Raw genomic sequence first — 20,292 nt, 5'->3', positions numbered from 1 at the left:
TATATGTTTTTTAGAGAGTATAATTGAATTTTAAATTTTAAGAGAGATTAAAATTAAAAATTTCATTTTGGGTCATTTAACTTTGTCTTTACTTACAACCCAAAGTCTCTATCTTTACCAATGGTGTCGATGGGATTTTTAATAAAAGGATATTTTATATAATTAAAATTAAAATATAAAATTTTATTCAAGAAAGGATTTAACGGGTTGATGTAATTATATAGTGATATTAAAAGAAGTAGTTGAATAAATGAATAAATAAATAAGTGGCATCTTGATTGACTTTTATTAATGAATATCTTATTATTAGAATTATTGACTTGTTTGTTTTCTTGTGAAATTAAAATGGAAGATAAACGTGGCCAGAAACCAAAAGAAAGAGGGAGCATGAAACTCATTTTTCCTTCCTCTTTTAATTTTGTTTTGAATTTTTAAAAATTAGAAAACCAGAAAATACCTAAAAATAGAAAAATAGGAGTATTTATGTTTATAAAAAATTAATTCACTAATTTCATCTTTCCAATTCAATCAATTAAACTAATTAATTCCATCCTAAATTTTATAATGAATGTCATACTTTTAAAGATAGTTACCCACCAAATTGATTGAGAAACACACACAGAAAGGGTCAATTGGGTAATTATCAGGATTACAAATTTATTATGGGAACAGTGATTGATGATGTAATTACCTTGTCAACCTCTATTTTTTTTTCAGATGGAAAATAGTAAAAGTATTATGAAGATTTTTGTATTAGGAGTCAAATTGTATTTTATTTTTTATTCAAAAATACGTAAATTAATTTTTATATGTTAGATCAAATAACAAATTGGTGGTTTCTGTTAAAAGTTAGCATGGTTAATGAAATAACCAAATAATGACAAGTGGTATACTACATGTACCTTATGTTGACGTACAATACAAATAAATGAAATTCTTAACAAAAAGATTAATTTAATATTTAATCTAATATACAATAATTAATTTACTTATTTTTGAATAAAATGAACAAAATATAACTTAAGTCCCAGTACAAGAATTTCGATGATATTTTTACCATTAAAAGCAAATCTACCAAAAGAGAAAGCTGTAAGTTAAACAATAGCTATCTAATCTAACTACCATTACCCCAAATTTGAAGTCCAACCTCCCTCCCCTCCCGCAACTACCATAACATGTACAATTTTATGGTTGTCAGAACCGGATCAGACCGATAGGTTGAATCAATAACTGATGGTTCAACCGATACCACTTACTATTGAACCGGCAGTCTAATTGGTCTGATTCTTACCACACTGGCAAAACCATTTCATTTTCCTTTATCATGTTAAAAGATTATATCCTGTAGGCCTGCAAGAAATTTAGGAAAGACAATACCATCATGTAAACAAATTTTTTGCATTTGTGAAAAACCAAAAGCCTGCAATGGAGAGCATATGTCAATATGCCAAATTCAATGATGAAATACTAGTATAGTACAAAGAATACAATTTTTCACAAGCATCTACTGCAGTCATGGTGTATAAGCTTCTCGTGTTCGAACTTTATTGAAATCCATTTAAACCGTTTTGCATACTGCAGGGCTCCGGAATCTTAATTGATATAGGATGAGGATGGTGGAGCTCAAAGAATGGTCTGTTCCCTTCGATGTGGCTTCCTATGCATATATCACCACGACCATGCCATGTACCGTCTTGGACATTGTTCATCTCTAGTGTTCTGGATTCCTGCTCCATGTCCAAACAAAAATGAAGCTAATTGAATGAAACTTTTAAGCAAAAAGTTCAAACACAGTTTGGTAGGAACAAGAACCTGTGATAATGTACAGCAAGGGCAGATTAGATGGTAGATGCAATCATCTAACAAGTTATCAGTACCCTGCAAACAAGCATTTCCGACAACAGTACGATATCAGTAAAACCATAATCGATGTCTATGCTGCTATTCGCACTACCGTGTGATTATGTTGTTATGTAAAGTACCATGTAACATGTTACAAATTTTATGCAAAACAGGCTTTGTATCAATCTAGTTGGTCTTTTAGACACCTAGTTGAAACATTTATGTCAATCCCTAAGAATCAAGCATGATGATAAGTAGAATTTCTTACCATAATATTGAATTTTCTTTTGATTTGCATACGGAAGAACCCCGAATACACACCGAGAGATACGGCGAAAGCAACGGCTAAATACAGGAAGCAATTTCGGTCGGTGACCATAAAGGCAAGGATGTTGAGAAACACACTAACAACAAGAATGAAATAAACAGTTCTCTGGAACATAGCATATTATGAAGTCAGAAAAATATTGAAATGCAGGGACTAGAATATAAATAGAAGTTGTAAAAAAGATCCTCAAAAACCTTGCATATTATAATATGACCATGAAAACACATTATTTTTTACCTGAAGAAGGCAATAACCAAAACCAGCCCGCTTCATGTTCTTCCCAAATCTGTAGCAGGGGCAACTGCAACATTAAAACACAGTAATTCACAAACATATAATTTAATTGCTCATATCAGTTTCATAACATCAAAACATAGAGAAAAATAACTGACCAGGCAGATTCAAGAGCGACACGGCGGTCATCCATGAAATCAAGAACTACTTCACCTTCCCACATCCTCAAAACGCCGCTGAAGTCGGCGTTTTCTTCCCTGGAGCTTCCAATTTCCTTCCATTTGCCTTGGGTTTGTTGAGAAGCCACTGTGGAACATAGTGTTGTTCCAATAGGGTCGGAAGCGTGTAAATTATTGTACTAAAAAATCACACAAAGTTCAATTCCCAGGGAAGAGAGGTGGATCACAAGGATCTCTTAAATACCAAGTCTTTCCTTAGTCAGAATATTCCTTCTAACGTAATTTAATAGCACAATTAAATACTACTATTATACCCTCAAATATTGAAAGAAAAATAGGACAAAAGAACACAAGAGTTTTAACGAGGTTCGGTAAATTATACCTACGCCCCTGCACTAACACCGGATGATAACTTTACTATCTTCAAAATATTACAAACAAATAGAATTCCTTAAGAATTCTCAAATGGGAGAAGAGAGAAAACTAAGAGAGAAAGATTGGTTGGGATGATGAAATGAGAAATGAGAAGGCCTATTTATAGTTGAGGTTCAAGGACCAAACTATAAATAGCCCATTATCTCAAGGACCAAAAAAAATTATCCCATGCCACTTTTCCAAAGTTGGTGGTTGTCATTTTTGATTGTCTCCCATTAATGTTAATGGCAACCATTATTAATTGTCTTCCATTAATGTTAACAATCTCCACCTTGAAGATTTGATTAGGATAATCACATCTTCACACACTTCCTTCAACTCTCCAAATTCGATAAAGCTATCTTTTGTAGTACCTACAAATGCGCTCTCGAGCGCCATACACCTGAAGGTGCTCAAATTCTCAGGATGTTAATCAAGTTCAAACAATGATTAAACTTGATTGTTGTTACCACCTTGGTCATCATATCTGCGGGATTATCTGCCGGAATCTTCAAGTAGAATTTTTCCTTTTCAAAGACTTCCCACAAAGTGATATCTTACGTCGATATGCTTGGTTCTTGAATGATAGACTTGATTTTTCGCTAAATGAATAGCGCTCGATCGTCACAATATAGACTAATGTGACTTTGATCAACTCCCAAGTCTTTCAACAATCCATTAAGCCAAATAGCCTCCTTAATGACTTCAGAATCGCCATATATTCGCCTCAGTAGTAGACACAACTCAGAGATCGTAAGGTAGACTTCCAACTCACTGGGCTTTCGCAAGAGTAAACAGATACCCGTAATTGAACGACGTTTATCTAAATCACCAGAAAGTCGGAATCAACATATCCAACTACAAACCCGACCAAGTGCTTCATCCTGTTCAAAATTAAACCAACATCTACGGTTTTTGAAGATACCGTAGAATCCATTTCTGACTTGCCAATGTCCTTTTCAGGATCATGCATATACCGCTCACAACTCCAACAACTTGTGAAATGTCGGTCACAGACACACCATCGCATACATCAAACTCCCAACCGCATTTGCATATGGGACTTTTGCCATATATTCTCTTTCTTCTTCGCTTTCGGAGATAATTGAGCACTAAGTTTCAAATGAGAAGCAAGTGGGGTACTTACATGTTTTGTGTTTTCATTTACACCAAAACATTGTAATACCTTTTCAGATATTGCTTCGATTCAAGCAAAGCTTGCCTCTCTGTCTATCTCTACTTATCTCTATGCCGAGAATCTTCTTGGCCTCACCTAGATCTTTCATCTCGAACTCTTGATTCAACTGAGCCTTCAGCTTATCTATCTCTTTTTGGCTCTTCGAAGCGATTAACATATCATCAACATACAAGAGTAGATAAATGAAAGATCCGTCATGTAGCTTTTGCAAATACACAATTGTCATATTTGCTTCTTGTGTACTTCTGGCTTTTCATAAAGCTATCAAATCGCTTGTACCACTGCCTCGGGGATTGCTTCAATCCATATAGCGATTTGTTCAGCTTACAAACCCAATTTCTACCACCAGCATCTTTGTATCCTTCGGGCTGAGTCATATAGATCTCCTCTTCTAACTCACCATGCAAGAAAGCCGTCTTAACATCAAGTTGAGCTAGCTCCAAATTCAACTGTGCTACCAAGGCCAACAAAATTCTAATGGAGGAATGCTTCACAACAGGGGAAAATACATCATTGTAGTCAATTCCCTCCTTCTGAGCGTAGCCTTTAGCTACCAACCTTGCCTTGTAGCGAACATCTTTCTTGCTAGGAGATCTATCTTTCTTTGCGAATACCCACTTGCATCCGATTGCCCTTTTACCTTTCGGTAATTGCGCCAACTCCCAAGTATTGTTCTTCAGGAGAGATTGCATTTCTTCATCCATGGCGCTTTTCCATTTATCACTTTCTAAGCTTTGCATTGCTTCTTGATAAGTGATAGGAATATCATCATCAACAACGGGAAGGGCGTAGGCCACCATATTAGTAAATCGAGCAGGTTTACGAATTTCTCTCCTTGGCCTTGCAACTGCAACTGGTTCTGGTGTACTTAATGGTTCTTGGGTCAGAACCTCTTCAACCTCTAATTCCTCCATTGTGGCTGGAGAATTAGACTTATTAACTGGGAAAATCCCCATCTGCTCAAACTCCACCTGTTTTGGAGTACACTCCACTGTTGTGGAGTATCGCTCGTCTGAATATCTTTATCTCGCTACCTTTTTCAATGTGGCGATTCATCAAAGGTAACATCTCTCTACATGATCATTTTCTTTGTGTCTAAGCACCAAAGACGAAATCCTGCACTCGAAGTGATTCCCATAAAGAGAGCTTTCTTTGCCCTCGAATCTAACTTTGACTCCTTCACATGGTAATATGCGGTGGATCCAAACACATGTAAGGAATCATAATCATGAGCGGTTTTCCGACCATACCTCCATAGGAGTTTTTCTTTCTAATGCAGATGATGGCAAACGATTAACAAGATGGCCAACGTATGTTACAGCCTCAGCCCAAAATTACTTGCCCAACCCAGCATTGGACAACATACATCGAACTTTCTCCAGCAATGTTCGATTTATACGCTCTGCCACTCCATTCTGCTGCGGTGTATCCCTAACTGTGAAGTGTCGAACAATACCATACTCTTGGCACACATCGAAGAACGGATCACTTCTATATTCGCCTCCATTGTCCGTTCTAAGCCGCTTGATTTTCTTGCCAGTCTGGTTTTCGATCATAGTTTTCCATTTAAGAAAAACTCCAAGCACTTCATCCTTAGTTTTCATGGTATACACTCAAACTCTTCTGGAAAAGTCATCAACAAAGGTAACAAAGTAGTGTTTTCCTCCCAACGAAGGTGTTTTGGAAGGCCCCCACACATCTGAGTGAATATATTCCAAAATACCTTTTGTATTATGGATAGCAAGGTCGAACTTCACTCTCTTTTGCTTTCCTGAACACAATGCTCGCAAAATTTTAATTTGCAAGCCTTTGCACCTTTCAACAATCCTTGCTTTGCCAGAATTTGCAAGGATTTTTCGCTGGCATGTCCCAACTTCATATGCCACAACTGCATTGAGTCCAAGTCTTTGTTACTGGAAGCTGCAGCGACTACTCCAATAACTGTACTACCTTGGTAGTAATACAAGTTATTTTTCCTGATGCCCTTCAATATCACAAGTGCGCCAGATGTCACTTTCAAAACCCCATCTCTCATAGTAACAACTGAACTATTGGATTCCAAGGCTCCCAATAAGATGAGATTTTTCTTCAAGCGGCACGCATCAACATCGCTTAAAACTCGGTTGATCCATCTTGATTCTTTAATTGGATTGAACCTATCCCAACAGCTTTTTTACGAGCATTGTTATTGCCCATATAAACAACTCCTCCATTTAGTTCTACTAAATCGAGAACCACTCCGGTTAGGGACATATGATAGGTACAACCCGAATCCAATATCCACTCATCCGAATGGAATGACGATGATGATGCAACCAGTGATAGTTCAGAGTCACTGGTATCATGCTTTACAACACAAGCATCTACAACAGCTTTTCCCTTATTCTTCAGCTTTGGACAATTTTTCTTCCAGTGGCCTTTCTTATGACAAAAGGCACATTCATCTTTCCCGAGTCTGGACTTTGACTTTGATCTCCCCTTTTGAGTTTTCTTCCGAGTGTATGAACGACCTCGGACTACTAAAGCTTCAGATCTCGATTGAGTTTTTCTGTTTGTCCTTCTTTCTCTGCTCATAAGCGCATAAGGCCGCATGACTTCGCTCGAGATATATCACTCTCGCCATGAAGTAGAGTAGTTTCTAGGAACTCAAACTCCTCGTGAAGTGACCCCAACAAGATCAAAGCCAAATCTTCATCTTTGAATGTCTCATCCATATTCAAAGAAATCGGTGACTAACGATTAAATTTGGTGATGTGATCATTCATTGTGGTACTTGGGACGTATGTGAAGCGAAATGTCTTTTCTTCAAGTGGAGCTTATTTTGACTGTTTTTCTTCAAAATTTTTCTTCAAGTGCCACCCACAACTTATTTGCGAAGTCTCCTTTGAAAAAGCATACCTCTGCTCTCGAGAAAGGCATGATCGAATTGTGCCACATGCCAACCGATTGATCGCCTTCCAATCTTTCTCCTGTACATCATCTGGTTTCTCTTCATCAATGGCAATGTCTAGACCCTGCTGAAAAAGGGCATCTAGAACCTCACTTTGCCACATACCAAAATGGCCCGTGCCATCAAAGATCTCCACAGCTAATCTTGCATTTACAATTGTCGGTCTTGTCCATATGGACGATGTTGAAGCTCCTACACCGACCGTTTTCTCCATAATCTTTCAATATACCTAAGGAAATCTTTTCTGATGTGGAAGATCAGTTTAAACTGCAACCACAGAGCATACTACAATTAACCTTCGGCTCGATACCACTTGTTGTTCCAATAGGGTCGAAGCGTGTAAATTATTGTACTAAAAATCACACAAAGTTCCATTCCTGTGGGAAGAGGTGGATCACAAGGATTTCTTAAATACCAAGTCTTTCCTTAGTCGAATATTCCTTATAACGTAATTTAATAGCACAATTAAATACTACTATTATACCTCAAATATTGAAAGAAAAATAGGACAAAAAGAACACAAGAGTTTTAACGAGGTTCGATAAATTATACCTACGCCTCGGCACTAACACCGGATGATAACTTTACTATCTTCAAAATATTACAAACAAATAGAATTCTTTAAGAATTCTCAAATGGGAGAAGAGAGAAAACTAAGAGAGAAAGATTGGTTGGGATGATGAAATGAGAAATGAGAAGGCCTATTTATAGTTGAGGTTCAAGGACCAAACTATAAATAGCCCATTATCTCAAGGACCAAAAAAAATTATCCCAGGCCACTTTTCCAAAGTTGGTGGTTGTCATTTTTGATTGTCTCCCATTAATGTTAATGGCAACCATTATTAATTGTCTTCCATTAATGTTAACACATAGCATGTCGAAATCTAACGCCACCATTACTTCTAACAACCTCGTTTCTTCTCTTTCTTCGTTTCCATTTACAACTACTTTATCTTGCTTGTTTAATTCCGCCATTTAAAACCCAAACCACGAAATCTCACAGCTTATCCTCTCTCCCGCTCTAAAGTTGCTGCCTTTTAAATGTTGTAGTTAATGTTTTACGTTTTGCGTGGGCGGCGGCGAGTGGGACCCAAATGGGGGCGGATAATTGTCATTGACGAGACAGCTATTGCCACTAGGGATACAGATTATTAGAGGATTTATGATTATAATCTGCTAATAATTGCTATATGATAGGTTTCCCCTATTCCCACCCAGAAAAAGGAGCTAACTTTACTCGCAGATTAATGATTAGGACCAAATATTATAAATCACGTATGAGGAGAGGTGAAACTGAAGTAGACCGCGGCGCCGCCGCCGTGGCAATGTAGAGTACATTGGAGGAGACTATTATAGTAAAATTACCATTGAAACCTCAGCGATAAAAATCAGATTTCACTTTTATCCTGTTACTCAAAAAATAATATTTTTGTATTTTAAATTGAAAAGCAAAACCCATCATTACTATTAAAATCATTACTATTAAAATTTTCGTCTAATTTTACTGTTAAAAACTGACAAAATTAACTAAAAATCATAGATATACCTTATTTGAAGCACAAGAACCAATTTTTAATTATAAAAATTTATATAATATAAACAAAAACACCAATTTATCTTTTATTCTATACAATAACTAATTTACTCAAAAATATTTTGAGTAAAAAAAGACAAAATTCAATCAAATTCCCAATACAAATACTCCATAATACCCTGGATTAGTCCCATGAAACCGGACCAATAATAGAACCGATCAAACTATTAGTTCCCAATTCAACTGGTCAGTCCGATTAGCAAATAAATTAAAAATTCAAAGAAACATAAAATCCAGTCCAACAACACTGCATGAAATAAAAAAAGGATATGGCCGTACCTATTTTACAAGATTACAATAAAACTGAACACGTTAATACCAGAAGTACTGAACAAAAGGTTATTGAAGATAATTAATCCAACAGGCATTATGCAAAAATCAAACTTGTGGCATCATTTTTTTCCTCTTTCTTGTTTCACATTTCTTGTTTATGTCTTAGCTGCAGGTCTTACAAGCCCCAAGCCGCTACCACTTCCCAAATGCTTGAAATCAGTAGCTTCAAGATGATCCCCATGGCCAGCAAACCCTGTCCCTCCTTTTTCCAAAGTAACCAAATTCCTCTCTCTGCATGGTTTGTCACAGACTAAACAAACTTTATCGACAGCCATAAACCTATCGGCACATTTCTTGCAAAAGACATGCCCGCAGGAACTTACAGCTACCAACGACAATGTGTTGGTCAAAGTGACCTTGCAGCTCGGGCAGATATAGGTTTTATCGAGATTGGATTTCTTTTGTTCGCTCTCATCTTCAGTGAAGTAGATAGGAAAAAGGGTTTTCAGTTTGAGTTTTTCTTTGCCCTCTGGACAGACTGTGCTGGTGGAAGGAGTGTCAACTTTAATAGGTGCTTCTGGAGTGGCGGAGGGAAGCCAAAATGCTTTCATTGTCCGGAGTGCTTCCTCTTCAAAAGATGTGACTTTGACACTGTTTGCTCCGTGGAAACCATTCTTGTCTCTGCTGTGGTTCTTGTCGTTGTATTGTGGTAAGGCACCGTGATTTTGTTGATCGAATGCGTCCAGCTCTCTTGCTTTCTCCAATATCAACCTCTCTTCTTCCTCCTCCTTCTCTTGTTTCTGCTGAGCAGCATGAGCAGCAAGTTTCCTGTCAGAGGATGGAAATCATAGTTTCCATTATTGACCCCATAAATGAAATATTCTAGTTGAATCCAAGCATGACAGTTTATACTCTTATTTTTCGAAGAAAATTAAGTACCAGAAACCCACTGTTCTTTCTATATCATGTGAAAGGTTGTTTTTCATACTGAGGACTAACAATTTTATATTGCTAAATAACCAAATAAAAATACATTAAAGAACATTAAAATTCACAAATGTAGGCATATATAAATCCTGCTTTGTGTCGACGAAAACAGGAAAAATGTAGCAATGATGCTCTACTTGATCCTTGCAACCTTTCAACGACTAACAGAGAAGCTGCTGATGTGATCCAATGGTCTAAAAGATTAATGATAAGCTTTCTAGATTATCATGAAACAAAACAAACACAAGTACAATCTAGAACCGTGAACAAAAAGATGCACATTAAGGCACCAATCTCAAATACATCACGAGTGATTAGTGAAAACGGCTAGTATAAGTCAAAGAAGACACAAAAATGCACATGAACCGAAAGCATCCTTCGCAACTTTAAATAAATAGTTCGTTAGAAGCTAAGGAGTCTATAATCCCTACCATATGGAACACTGAATGAAGCAACACTGCACAATTTTGGCCATAAATCACCAGCTATCTTCTAAATGCATGTCAGCCTATACGATCCACCAAATACCCAGAAAATCATGTTCTAAAGATCTTAGACCTTATTTGTTTGTTGAGAAATAACTCCTCAAGGAAGGGGGAAGAAGAAAATCTACAATGTAATACACGAAATTCGATTTTATGCAAATGTATACATCTTTTTTAATTTAATTTGATTTTCATACGCCATAACACCATTATATGCAACACCGTTTTATGTTTACATATTATATAATTATCTTGTTCAAACAAGAAAATAATTGAATTTGTTTATGTTTTTATATGTTTACAATTGGATCAAAATTTTACATGTATAATTGAATCAATAAACCAAGCCTAAGTTCATCATATTACATATTTGATCAAAATTCATGCCTAATTTTAATATTTATCACAAAAAAAAAAAAACAAAATTGGGCAAAATACAAATAAATGATTCATTGAGATAAACACAAGGGTCCGGGCTAAAAAAGGGAATACCTTTGGATATCCTTTTTCTGGGCTAAAAGGCATTCGAGAATGCACTCTTTGCAAAAAACATGACCTTTTTGGCAAGACATGGGATCGATGAAAGGTTTCAAGCAAAGGCAGCAAGCATCGAAAGGCTTAATGGAATCTTTTCCTAATCTCTCCTTTTGAGTACCGTAACCTAGCTTCCTCTTCTCATCGTACGTGAAGAAGGCTAAATCGTTGTTGTTCTTCGAGTGACGTTGAGGCATATTGGGTTAAATCAGAATTTGGATGGGGAAAAACCCTAACCCTAATTGATTTCGATTGTAATTGGGGAGAGAAGACCTAGAAATTACAAGAGCTAGGGATTTAAAAGAGGAACCGAACCGACTCTTATGTATGGTTAGTACTGTCTATGGATCAGGTAGTCCGTCCAACCCAAACATACCCGGCCCAGTTTAGATTGAGTTTGATAAAAAAGTGATATTTCATTAATTTTCAAATAGCCATAGGTTGAACTGCTTGAAATTCTTTTAGGGAATTGAGCTGTCATCTATAACAACATTTCATTATAAAATAAAAATAAGAATAAAAGTTTGTTGTAAAACTAATATTTTATATTTTATAACAACAATAGTACAACATTTATTAAATTAATTCCTATAATATACTACTTATAGTTAAATTATAAGAAAATTGAGCTGGGATTTTTACTTGGTTAACTTATACTTAAATTTCAACTCTGGGTTTCACTAGTATCCTACTTTAGTGAAGCAAGATGTATAATTTATTTTGTGATGATCTTTTTTATTATGGATAGTAATTTCCAAGTATTTCACATTGATAGTAATGTGATTAGTTAATGAAATTGTTTTGATTAAGAAAAATACTTGTAAATCCTTGATTAACATATAATATTTTGATTGGATTATGGAAGAACAAATTATAATATCATTATTTAAATTATTATTAAATATAAACAAAAGGAAAGAGTAAAAATCAAGATTAAGATCTCCAGCTCTTCCCTCTAAAAGCTTCAAACTTTGACTTATTCTCACTTGTACGTACATGAATCTTCATCCGCTAAACCCCTGAAAGGTTTGAAGTAGAATTTATTAGAGGCTCTTTGTAATCCAAAGCAGGAGCAAAATCAAGGTTACAATGTATATCGATGATGTTAATAGGTTTAGTTTCCACTACGTTCATATAAATCTTTCTGTTCATATGGCGGATGATTATAGTATCACCATTTGTTAAGAGTCACAATTTACGCAAATTTTCTTCCAATACAACCTTCGGATTTGGAATCTCAATAAAATCACTTGTGTGCTGTCCAAAATTGATGCATGTAACTTCCTTTTTCTAGCTTTTTGTTCTTCATGTACATGAAATCACATGCTTTTAGTTGCATATACTCCATCATCTAATCCGACAACAACACTACACCATCTTCATGCCCACTGAATCCAAGAACCCCACAATGAGAAAATTTCTTGATATATGGATCCTTGTGTATTATATTTAAAATTAAATGTAATTTGTGTAGATAAAATAAATTAAGATTAAAATGAAGATCAATCTAACTGAATGTTTAAAAGTTATTAGATTTATAAATATTTTATAGGTTAAATGATCCTATTAATATTCAATATTTTTATATGATATAATATTACCTTTTTTGAAAATACAATTACGATACCAATAAAATGATTAGTATTATATTATGCGATATTAAGTATTGGTTATTAAAAATAATTTTCATATAAATTCAAAAATTTGTCGAAAACTTCAATATAAAGTTATTGTGTGAAATGATTAAGATAGTAATTTTAATGTTGTAATTTCAAATAATTGAAGTAATGAGAAAATTTGAAGGTTAATTGAGTAAATTTAAATTGCACAAGTAATTATATATCAAAGTAGGTTTAACCTAAACCCAAAGATGACACTAATCCTAAATAATTTAAAATCAAAATGACTCAAATTTAAAATAATTTGGACTAATGATCCAAAATAACTTGAACCAAAAGAGTAAACTCAAAATATTCAAACTCAAGATAATCTGAAAATTTTAAAAACCTATATTAATTGATTTCAGTGATAGGTTTTGATCATGTTTACTCTTTTTAATACAATTTCTAGAATTATCCATAGTCCCTCCCAATCCATAAATAGGAAGATAATCCACTTGAGTGTATTCTAATTCACGTCCTCTTACATTGACAATAATATCTTTGCTAATTGAGATAAAACTTAGTCGAGATCGGTATGAAGTGAATTCTACTAACAAGTCTAAATTAAACTTATGGCTTTTTTGGGTCATGATAGAACCAATTAGCAATATTTGCAACAATTAGCCTAACCTCGAATAACCCATCCTTTATTTTCTCTATATTCGTCTTTTATTTTTCATTTCAGAAATTCCTTATATATCTAGCATTTGAGTCTAAAACTAAACAGGATCCGAGGTTACAAGTAAGATATATGTTTCATTTCAATCCTCAATATTGGCCCCAAGAATGTGGAAAACAACCAAAGATGTCTCATATGTATCTTTGTTAATTTGTTTTCTTCCTTTGTCCATTTGCGGTTTGTTCTTTTTCTAACTTTGAATTTTTCAATCAAAGCGTAGAAGCAACTGAAATTCTAAAACAAACTCATTCCATGGTTACATCATGCGTAATTATTATGAATGGATGTTTAGTTTATTTATATGCGAATTATATATATTTTAATTTAAATATGATTATTAACTAATAACATCGTAGAAAGTAATAAGAAAATCAAATTTCGTCAAATTAAAATATAAAAATTTTATCTTAAATTCCGATAATATATTTCTCTGTATTATGTTATTACATCATGAAAAAAATAAAAATAAAAGAGACGTTTGATTTCATCATAGACAAATATAGCAAAACAATGCCCTAAAACAAAGAACAATGGCTACAATTAAAAAGGGTTACATTTCAGTAACCAAAGCTTCTTCAAGCAAACTCTTTGAACTTTTCATCAAAGCAGGACTTAACCTAAACATCAAAGTACAAAACTCCATCTCATCCAACCCACCATCACCATTCAAATCCCCCTCCCTCAACATACAAACCACTTCATCATCATCCATATCTTGTAACCCTAACAAAGCCAAATTCCTCTTCAAGCTCTCAAATGTTATCATCCCTTTCTCCCCATCCATTAACAACCTAAACCCATTGCATAGCTCTTTCATAAACCCTTCTGCACCTAACTTATCCACCATGGCAGGGAAGAAATCCTCGAACACAATAGCATCTGCCATGTTTATTCTTTTTGAGAAATTTTCAAGTGCATGCTATTTAGGCAACTAGGCGTGTAGGGTATTTATAACTTCATGTATATAAGAAAAGGATTGCTGATGACAATGAATGTACAGGTAAGAGGAAGGTTGTTGCAGGCGGCGTTTTGTTGGTGGGGGGTATATAAGTTCATGGCCGGCTTCGTTTTGAAAACGTTCTCTTTCCTCGAAGTTGCATGGGGGGAGGTACCAATTGGTGACGACGGTATTTATTCTTAAAAAAGGATTTGGATTTATACGTGTAATTGCTTGCTTGGAAGTTGGACAACATTTGTTTGTCTAGTTTTGAGCCACTAGCAAATGTGTACATAATCGGACTTTGCACGTCACTATCATCATCAGATTGTGTCACCTATTGATGAATTTTGAAGTGAATTGGCGAATGTGTTGGGAGGGAAACACACGAAACCTAGTTTTATGCGTTTTCCATAAGTGGTACTAGGTATAAAATTTGGTTATGGTAATGTTGATTGGGTAAAAATTTGAGATTTAATTTTTATATTTTAATTTAATCTAAATTGGTACTATTTTTATAAGATTATTAGTTAGTTTAAGTTGCTAACACCATTTGCTATTCACATTGATAGGGTTGAAGCCAGAAATTTTTCTTAGGGCTAAACTATAATTTTACTATATATTAACTTATGATTTTATAAATTTTGGGATTTGGGGGTTTGCTTGCCCTTTTCTTTCCCCTCTTTTCGCCCTTACACATTGATGAGAAATTCCTCTTGCACATTGATAAGAAATTTTAAAATTTCAAAATTTAACATAGTAAAGGTATTAGGATTATTTCAAAATTTAACATAATTTGACTGATAAATTTTTTATATATTTAAAAAATCCTACTTCGAATAAGTTAGATGAGTCGCTTTCCTCTCAGCATGAAAAGCACTGCTGCTAAGGATATGTACCATGGGAATAAGAATAGTCGAAAAATATCTTTTCAAATATTCTCACACCTTCCAAATTGTGATTATATTTATAAGCTTTAAAGATAATCAATCATTAGGTTGGTCCACTGATTATCATTATTATTATTTTGGGTAATAGATTATCATTTTGTTTTATATTTTTATTTTTAAGAATTTAATTTTTTATTTTTAAATTTAAAATTTAAGTTTTATTGTTAACAATGTTAAAATTTTTTGTTGTTATAGCATATTGAAAAAAAATAAAAACCTCACTTAGTAGCCATGTGATAAAAAAGATGACATTATAATGGACTTAAATAACTAAATTTAACAAATAAAATTTAACGATTTAACAATTCTTAAAAGTCACATCAACATTTTAGTTAGAACAAAGTATTTAGGCTAATTAATGACATTGTGAAAGTTAAGGTACCAAATTATGTAAAAATTAAAGTATAAAAATTAAATGTTGAGCATAGTATAAGGATCAAAACTAAAATTTAACCATTATTATATAATCTCAAAAAGTAGACGGATCATAGTTGAAATTTAACCATTATTTTATCATGTAAAAAAAAAGCTTAACTTAAACCGATGTAATGTAAGACCTTAGGACCTTTCTTTTATATATAGTTTATAGACTATGATGATGGTAATGTCTAATTAAGGAATTATAATTCTCACAAATAATGTTTTGTTATTGTTGGTAAAAAAATGAGACCCATCAAAATTTAAGATTTATTATACGTAATAATTATGGATAGATTTTATCATGTTATATTTAGGTATTAAATTGGTTCTCCTAGTTGCTTTTAACATATTTATAATTTGTTTTGTATTTATATATATTTGTAACCTAAGGGTAATGCTTTCAGATTTCAGGTAATTTCCTTTGGGTGATTCTATGTACATTGACCATGAAATTAATTGGGGGTAGAATGATGCTTGTTAATCCGGTTAATAATGAGAAACTTCATATGAGAGTTCCATGGAAAATTTTATAAATTAGTATAATGAAAATAAATAGGGTTGTAACTAAATTATAAAATATTAAAAGTCAAAATGAAAAATTTTATAGATCTTTAAAGAATTTTCAATTTCAAAGACCAATAAGGCCTAAATGAAATTCTAATTATGGTACCATACTAGCTAATCCTCTTTAAAAGAATAAGACCTTGTATTTCGGATCAATATATAATTCTTTTTGAATAATTTCATTCTAGGTTCTGATTATATTTAGTTTTTTCTCATAATGTTTAGAACTACTCATAGTTCATTTCTAACCCATAAATTGAAAGAAAATGCGCTTCAACACACTCGTACCCATGTCCCTTACATTAACAACAATACCCATGCTAATCGAACTAAAATTCAATCTACAAAACATTATATAACTCTTAATAACAAAACAATTGAATAATCCCACCACTTCCTTGAGATCAATCTCCTAGAGGCTTTCAATACCATTGTGCGAACCTTCATCCTCCTTTTTAATCTAAACCTTATATAAATTGTAATGTTGAGTAATCCCACGTTTGTAAGAAATGTAAAAATGAAAATGAGTACATATGATAACCCATATTGCAATGCCTTCAACTTGCATCCATGATAACACAATGCGAAAAATAAGCAAAGCCTCCATTTAGTTAAATTCAACTGGTCTATTAACCCACTTTGTTCCATTAGAACTTGTATTGTTTCTATTATGGGTTTGGAAAGAAGGTTCCTAGTTGCTCATCTTTTCATTCCTTCTTTTAACTTGTAAACAAATGATCAAATTTGCCTTTTAGTATGCTTGGTTTTTCATTTGTGGTACTTTCATAATTCCACCAAGTTTCCCCTTTTTTTTCCCTCCATCAATAATATAGAAACTAGTTAGTGATTCTTAAATTAGAAGATAAACAACGAATTAACTAGCTCAGCAGGAAAGTTCTTAATCTCATAACCAAACCTGTTTGTTTCCGACCTAATCCAAATTTATAGGGCATTTTTTTTAAGAAAAAAATTGAGTTTAAAGTTTTCAATTAAAATTTTGGAGCACAACCTTGGAATTTTTAAAATTTTTTATTTTATTATTAAATTTTTATAAGCCTTTTTATATTTATTAATTTGATGTATTTTTACTTAATCTTGTAAAGATGATATAATATACAAATTATTTAATATTTCAATGAGGTCAAGTGGGAATGGAGGAATTCTTTTTAGTGTCACAATTCAAATATTAAACAAAATGAGAAAGAAAAGATATAAAATCGGATCGGATTTCATCCAGCTCTATCCCTAGGCCTAGCCTGTTAGATATTGGGCAAAATTGGCCCAACATTTCCTAATTACCACTAGGAATCTTGGTAAATTGGAAAAAGGGACCTGCCCATGATTGGCAATTGATGAAAATAAAAGCGAAATGAAGCACCTCTTGTATTTCTTCTCCAATCTGGTTAAAATTAGAGATTTAATCTTTTTATTTTTATAATTGAGAAAGGAGAATGAGGTTGTTGATATCGAATCCAAGCTTTTATGCTTATAACATAATACTCTTGCCACCAAGTTAAGAAGTTGTTGGCTTTAATTTTTTATTTTAATTTAACATAATTTTATTTCTCTATTTTTATAATTTTATTAATATGATTAAATTAATAACACAGTTAATTACTTCCATTCAAGTGATGATGTGAAGATGATGTGAAAAATATCTTTTTTATTCGATCATATAATTAAAACCACGTAAAATTCATTCAATCATGTTATGTTAATAATAAGTTTATATAATGCTCATCACTATTCTTTAAATTTTTTTCATATTATCATTTTAATGGTAGCAACTAACATACTGTTAATTTAGGTTTACTAACAGCATTATAAAAAAAAAAATGAATTATAGCATGTTAATTAGATAGGTGGAGGAATTATAATAAACAGTGATGGATCTAGAAATATGTTTTATGGTGATAAGGATGAAGTTAAAATTTTTTTGTGGGCGGAATTAAATTATATATTTTTATAATAGTAAAATGTAATTTTTTTATTTTAATAGTTTATATCTTTATAATTTTAGAGGATTAAATCAAATTTTTATTATTTTAAGGGCCAAAGTACAATTTTCCCATTACTAATTTAAATTTTATAAATTATAAAGGACTTAAATGAAAAAAATTCTATTTTAGTGAGTCAACTCCTACCAATCCCCTTAGATTCGCACTTGATTTGATAAAATGGCTCTTTTGGTGTCTTAAAATTTTAAAATTTATTAGTTAATTAAATGATAAAAATGTACTCACAAAGAATTTATAATTCAACCTTAGTTATAGACAGAATAAATGCTTGAGAAAAAAGCTGAAATTGTATATAAGGTTGGATAGTTTACTCGAGTTAAGAGTAGAACAAGAGATTTTTCATTTCATGTCAGACACAAATTATTTAATTGAATCAAATAAAATTAAAATGAAATCAAATTTCAACTTTTAATTTGACACACTCTAAGTCCACTTGTACACATAGACTCCACTTGTTTTGGCCTTAGATTTTTTAACATCACATTCTTATATAAGAATGACCAAATGGATCGACATCACATTCTTATATAAGAATGACCAAATGGATCGACATGTTCAAAAATTGTTGGTATTTGCTAGTAGTCTTTGTTAGCTTCATTTTCATGATGATTTTGTTGGCAAAATTAAAAGAAAAATATCAAGTGACAACCTTGAATTGGACAAGTCTAATCCCCATACATGGTACGGTCATTACTAGCTTTAGCCGCTTTCGCTTCCAACCCAAATCTTAAACGTATCAATTCCAGTAAAGGATTGGCAATGGATGTTAAACGTTGTGGCTAGAGTAGTAGTTAGTAGTAAGACACACTGCATTAAGAGAGAGAAAATATAAGTGTAAATTTTGGAGACATGAACTGTAAAATAAATATAAAATATATTTAAAAATAAAACTTTTATAAGGTGAAGGCTTAAAATTTTCTTTCAATAGGGGTGATCAATTTATTTATTAACATTTCTCTCTCGATTAAGCTTCTTTCAAATTTTTTAGAGTCTTTTCTTTTTCAATTCAATCATTTGTGACTTTTGATTCACTAAATGAAAAAATTACAATTTTATTTCCTTTCAAGTATTTTGATTCAATTGATTATAAAATTTTTATTTTTAACCCATTTAATTCAAACCATTTAAAATATACAAAACAAGATATTTAACTTTTGAGCCCTCAAAAATTTTTTAAGCTGCATCCATCAGTTCCGATTCTTTATTCATAAAAAAAACAAAAAACAAATTATCAAATTACAATATAATTAATAAGGCAGCTTCTTTTTCTTTTCCCCTCATGTAAAAAAACAATAAAAGCCCGTTCCATCCTTAAAAAAAACCATTATATTTTAAAACATAACATAGCCAGCAACGGTGGCCGCTCCAACTCCGACGATAGTCGACGCCGAGACCTCAAGAGCGACACCACCACTAGGACTTGGAGCGGTAGCCAGAGAAGGAGGGGAGGAACCAGCAGCACTGCCATCTGCAGAAGCCCCAGCTGGTGCACCTGCAGGGCTGCTATCGGGGGATGAGGCGGCTGCCTTAGAGTCGGAAGCAGGTGCGGCGGCAGAAACCACGCTGGCGAGGGCAATCAAAACCAAAGCAAGAACAACAAGTTGGCGTGCCATTTTTGTTTCGTAATGTGGTCTCTGCGTTTATTAAGCAAGAAAATTAAAAAAAAAAAAAAAGAGAGAGAAAAAATGTGATTAGGAATGGAGAGATGCAATATTTTTGTAATCATGATTAGTGTATTAATACTAATAAATTACCGTATCGTACGGTAATTAATTCTCTTTTAATTTTAAACTTAGCCACTAATCATATTATTTTTAGGTTTGACAATCCTATAATTATTGAAAATTAGTTTTGGTGAATGTTAATTATTAGAATGGCCAAAAATAGATAAAATCGTAATTAGTAATTTCATTTTATATCAGGTATAACTATCGAAGCTATGTATGAATTTTGATCCAATGTCCAATGTCGTACATCAACTTTGATTTTGTGTGATTCTATACATGAATTTTTTGTTTGTTTCAATTTTCAAAAATAACTAACAA

General features: G+C 33.0%; 3 protein-coding genes across 3 annotated transcripts; all 3 read right to left on the bottom strand.

Annotated features, from left to right (window-relative positions):
- Positions 1-1,544: 1,544 nt before the first annotated feature.
- On the bottom strand, positions 1,545-8,120 carry LOC108488032 (uncharacterized). Its single transcript, XM_053019914.1, has 6 exons — positions 8,015-8,120; positions 2,563-2,710; positions 2,408-2,471; positions 2,111-2,275; positions 1,813-1,878; positions 1,545-1,727 (listed from the first exon to the last, which is right to left on the bottom strand). The coding sequence occupies exons 1-6, from the start codon at positions 8,118-8,120 to the stop codon at positions 1,545-1,547; spliced, it is 732 nt and encodes a 243-aa protein (XP_052875874.1).
- Positions 8,121-8,906: 786 nt separating this feature from the next.
- Positions 8,907-11,343, bottom strand: LOC108489757 (E3 ubiquitin-protein ligase CSU1). The gene is made up of 2 exons (XM_017794487.2): positions 10,977-11,343; positions 8,907-9,840 (listed from the first exon to the last, which is right to left on the bottom strand). Exons 1-2 carry the CDS (start codon positions 11,213-11,215, stop codon positions 9,168-9,170), a joined length of 912 nt encoding a protein of 303 aa, XP_017649976.1. The 5' UTR covers positions 11,216-11,343; the 3' UTR covers positions 8,907-9,167.
- A 2,415-nt stretch (positions 11,344-13,758) lies between these two features.
- On the bottom strand, positions 13,759-14,449 carry LOC108488834 (calcium-binding protein KRP1-like). Its single transcript, XM_017793116.2, has one exon. It carries the CDS (start codon positions 14,242-14,244, stop codon positions 13,909-13,911), a length of 336 nt encoding a protein of 111 aa, XP_017648605.1. The 5' UTR covers positions 14,245-14,449; the 3' UTR covers positions 13,759-13,908.
- Between the last annotated feature and the right edge of the window lie 5,843 nt (positions 14,450-20,292).

This window comes from Gossypium arboreum, chromosome 10 (assembly GCF_025698485.1).
Source record: "Gossypium arboreum isolate Shixiya-1 chromosome 10, ASM2569848v2, whole genome shotgun sequence".
Lineage (NCBI taxonomy): Eukaryota > Viridiplantae > Streptophyta > Magnoliopsida > Malvales > Malvaceae > Gossypium > Gossypium arboreum.
Note: the sequence above shows the minus strand (reverse complement) of the source record. Positions and strands in the feature narration are given on the sequence as shown.

What these genes read in the sequence shown, in the direction of transcription:
- LOC108488032 (XM_053019914.1), bottom strand. Translation starts at nt 8,120, where the DNA reads ATGGCGGAATTAAACAAGCAAGATAAAGTAGTTGTAAATGGAAACGAA. An exon ending in TTGGTTATTGCCTTCTTCAG is followed by an intron (nt 2,276 to 2,407) that starts GTAAAAAATAAT and finishes GCTATGTTCCAG; the next exon opens with AGAACTGTTTATTTCATTCT. An exon ending in AAAGAAAATTCAATATTATG is followed by an intron (nt 1,879 to 2,110) that starts GTAAGAAATTCT and finishes GCTTGTTTGCAG; the next exon opens with GGTACTGATAACTTGTTAGA.
- LOC108489757 (XM_017794487.2), bottom strand. Translation starts at nt 11,215, where the DNA reads ATGCCTCAACGTCACTCGAAGAACAACAACGATTTAGCCTTCTTCACG. An exon ending in CAGAAAAAGGATATCCAAAG is followed by an intron (nt 9,841 to 10,976) that starts GTATTCCCTTTT and finishes ATCCTCTGACAG; the next exon opens with GAAACTTGCTGCTCATGCTG.
- LOC108488834 (XM_017793116.2), bottom strand. Translation starts at nt 14,244, where the DNA reads ATGGCAGATGCTATTGTGTTCGAGGATTTCTTCCCTGCCATGGTGGAT.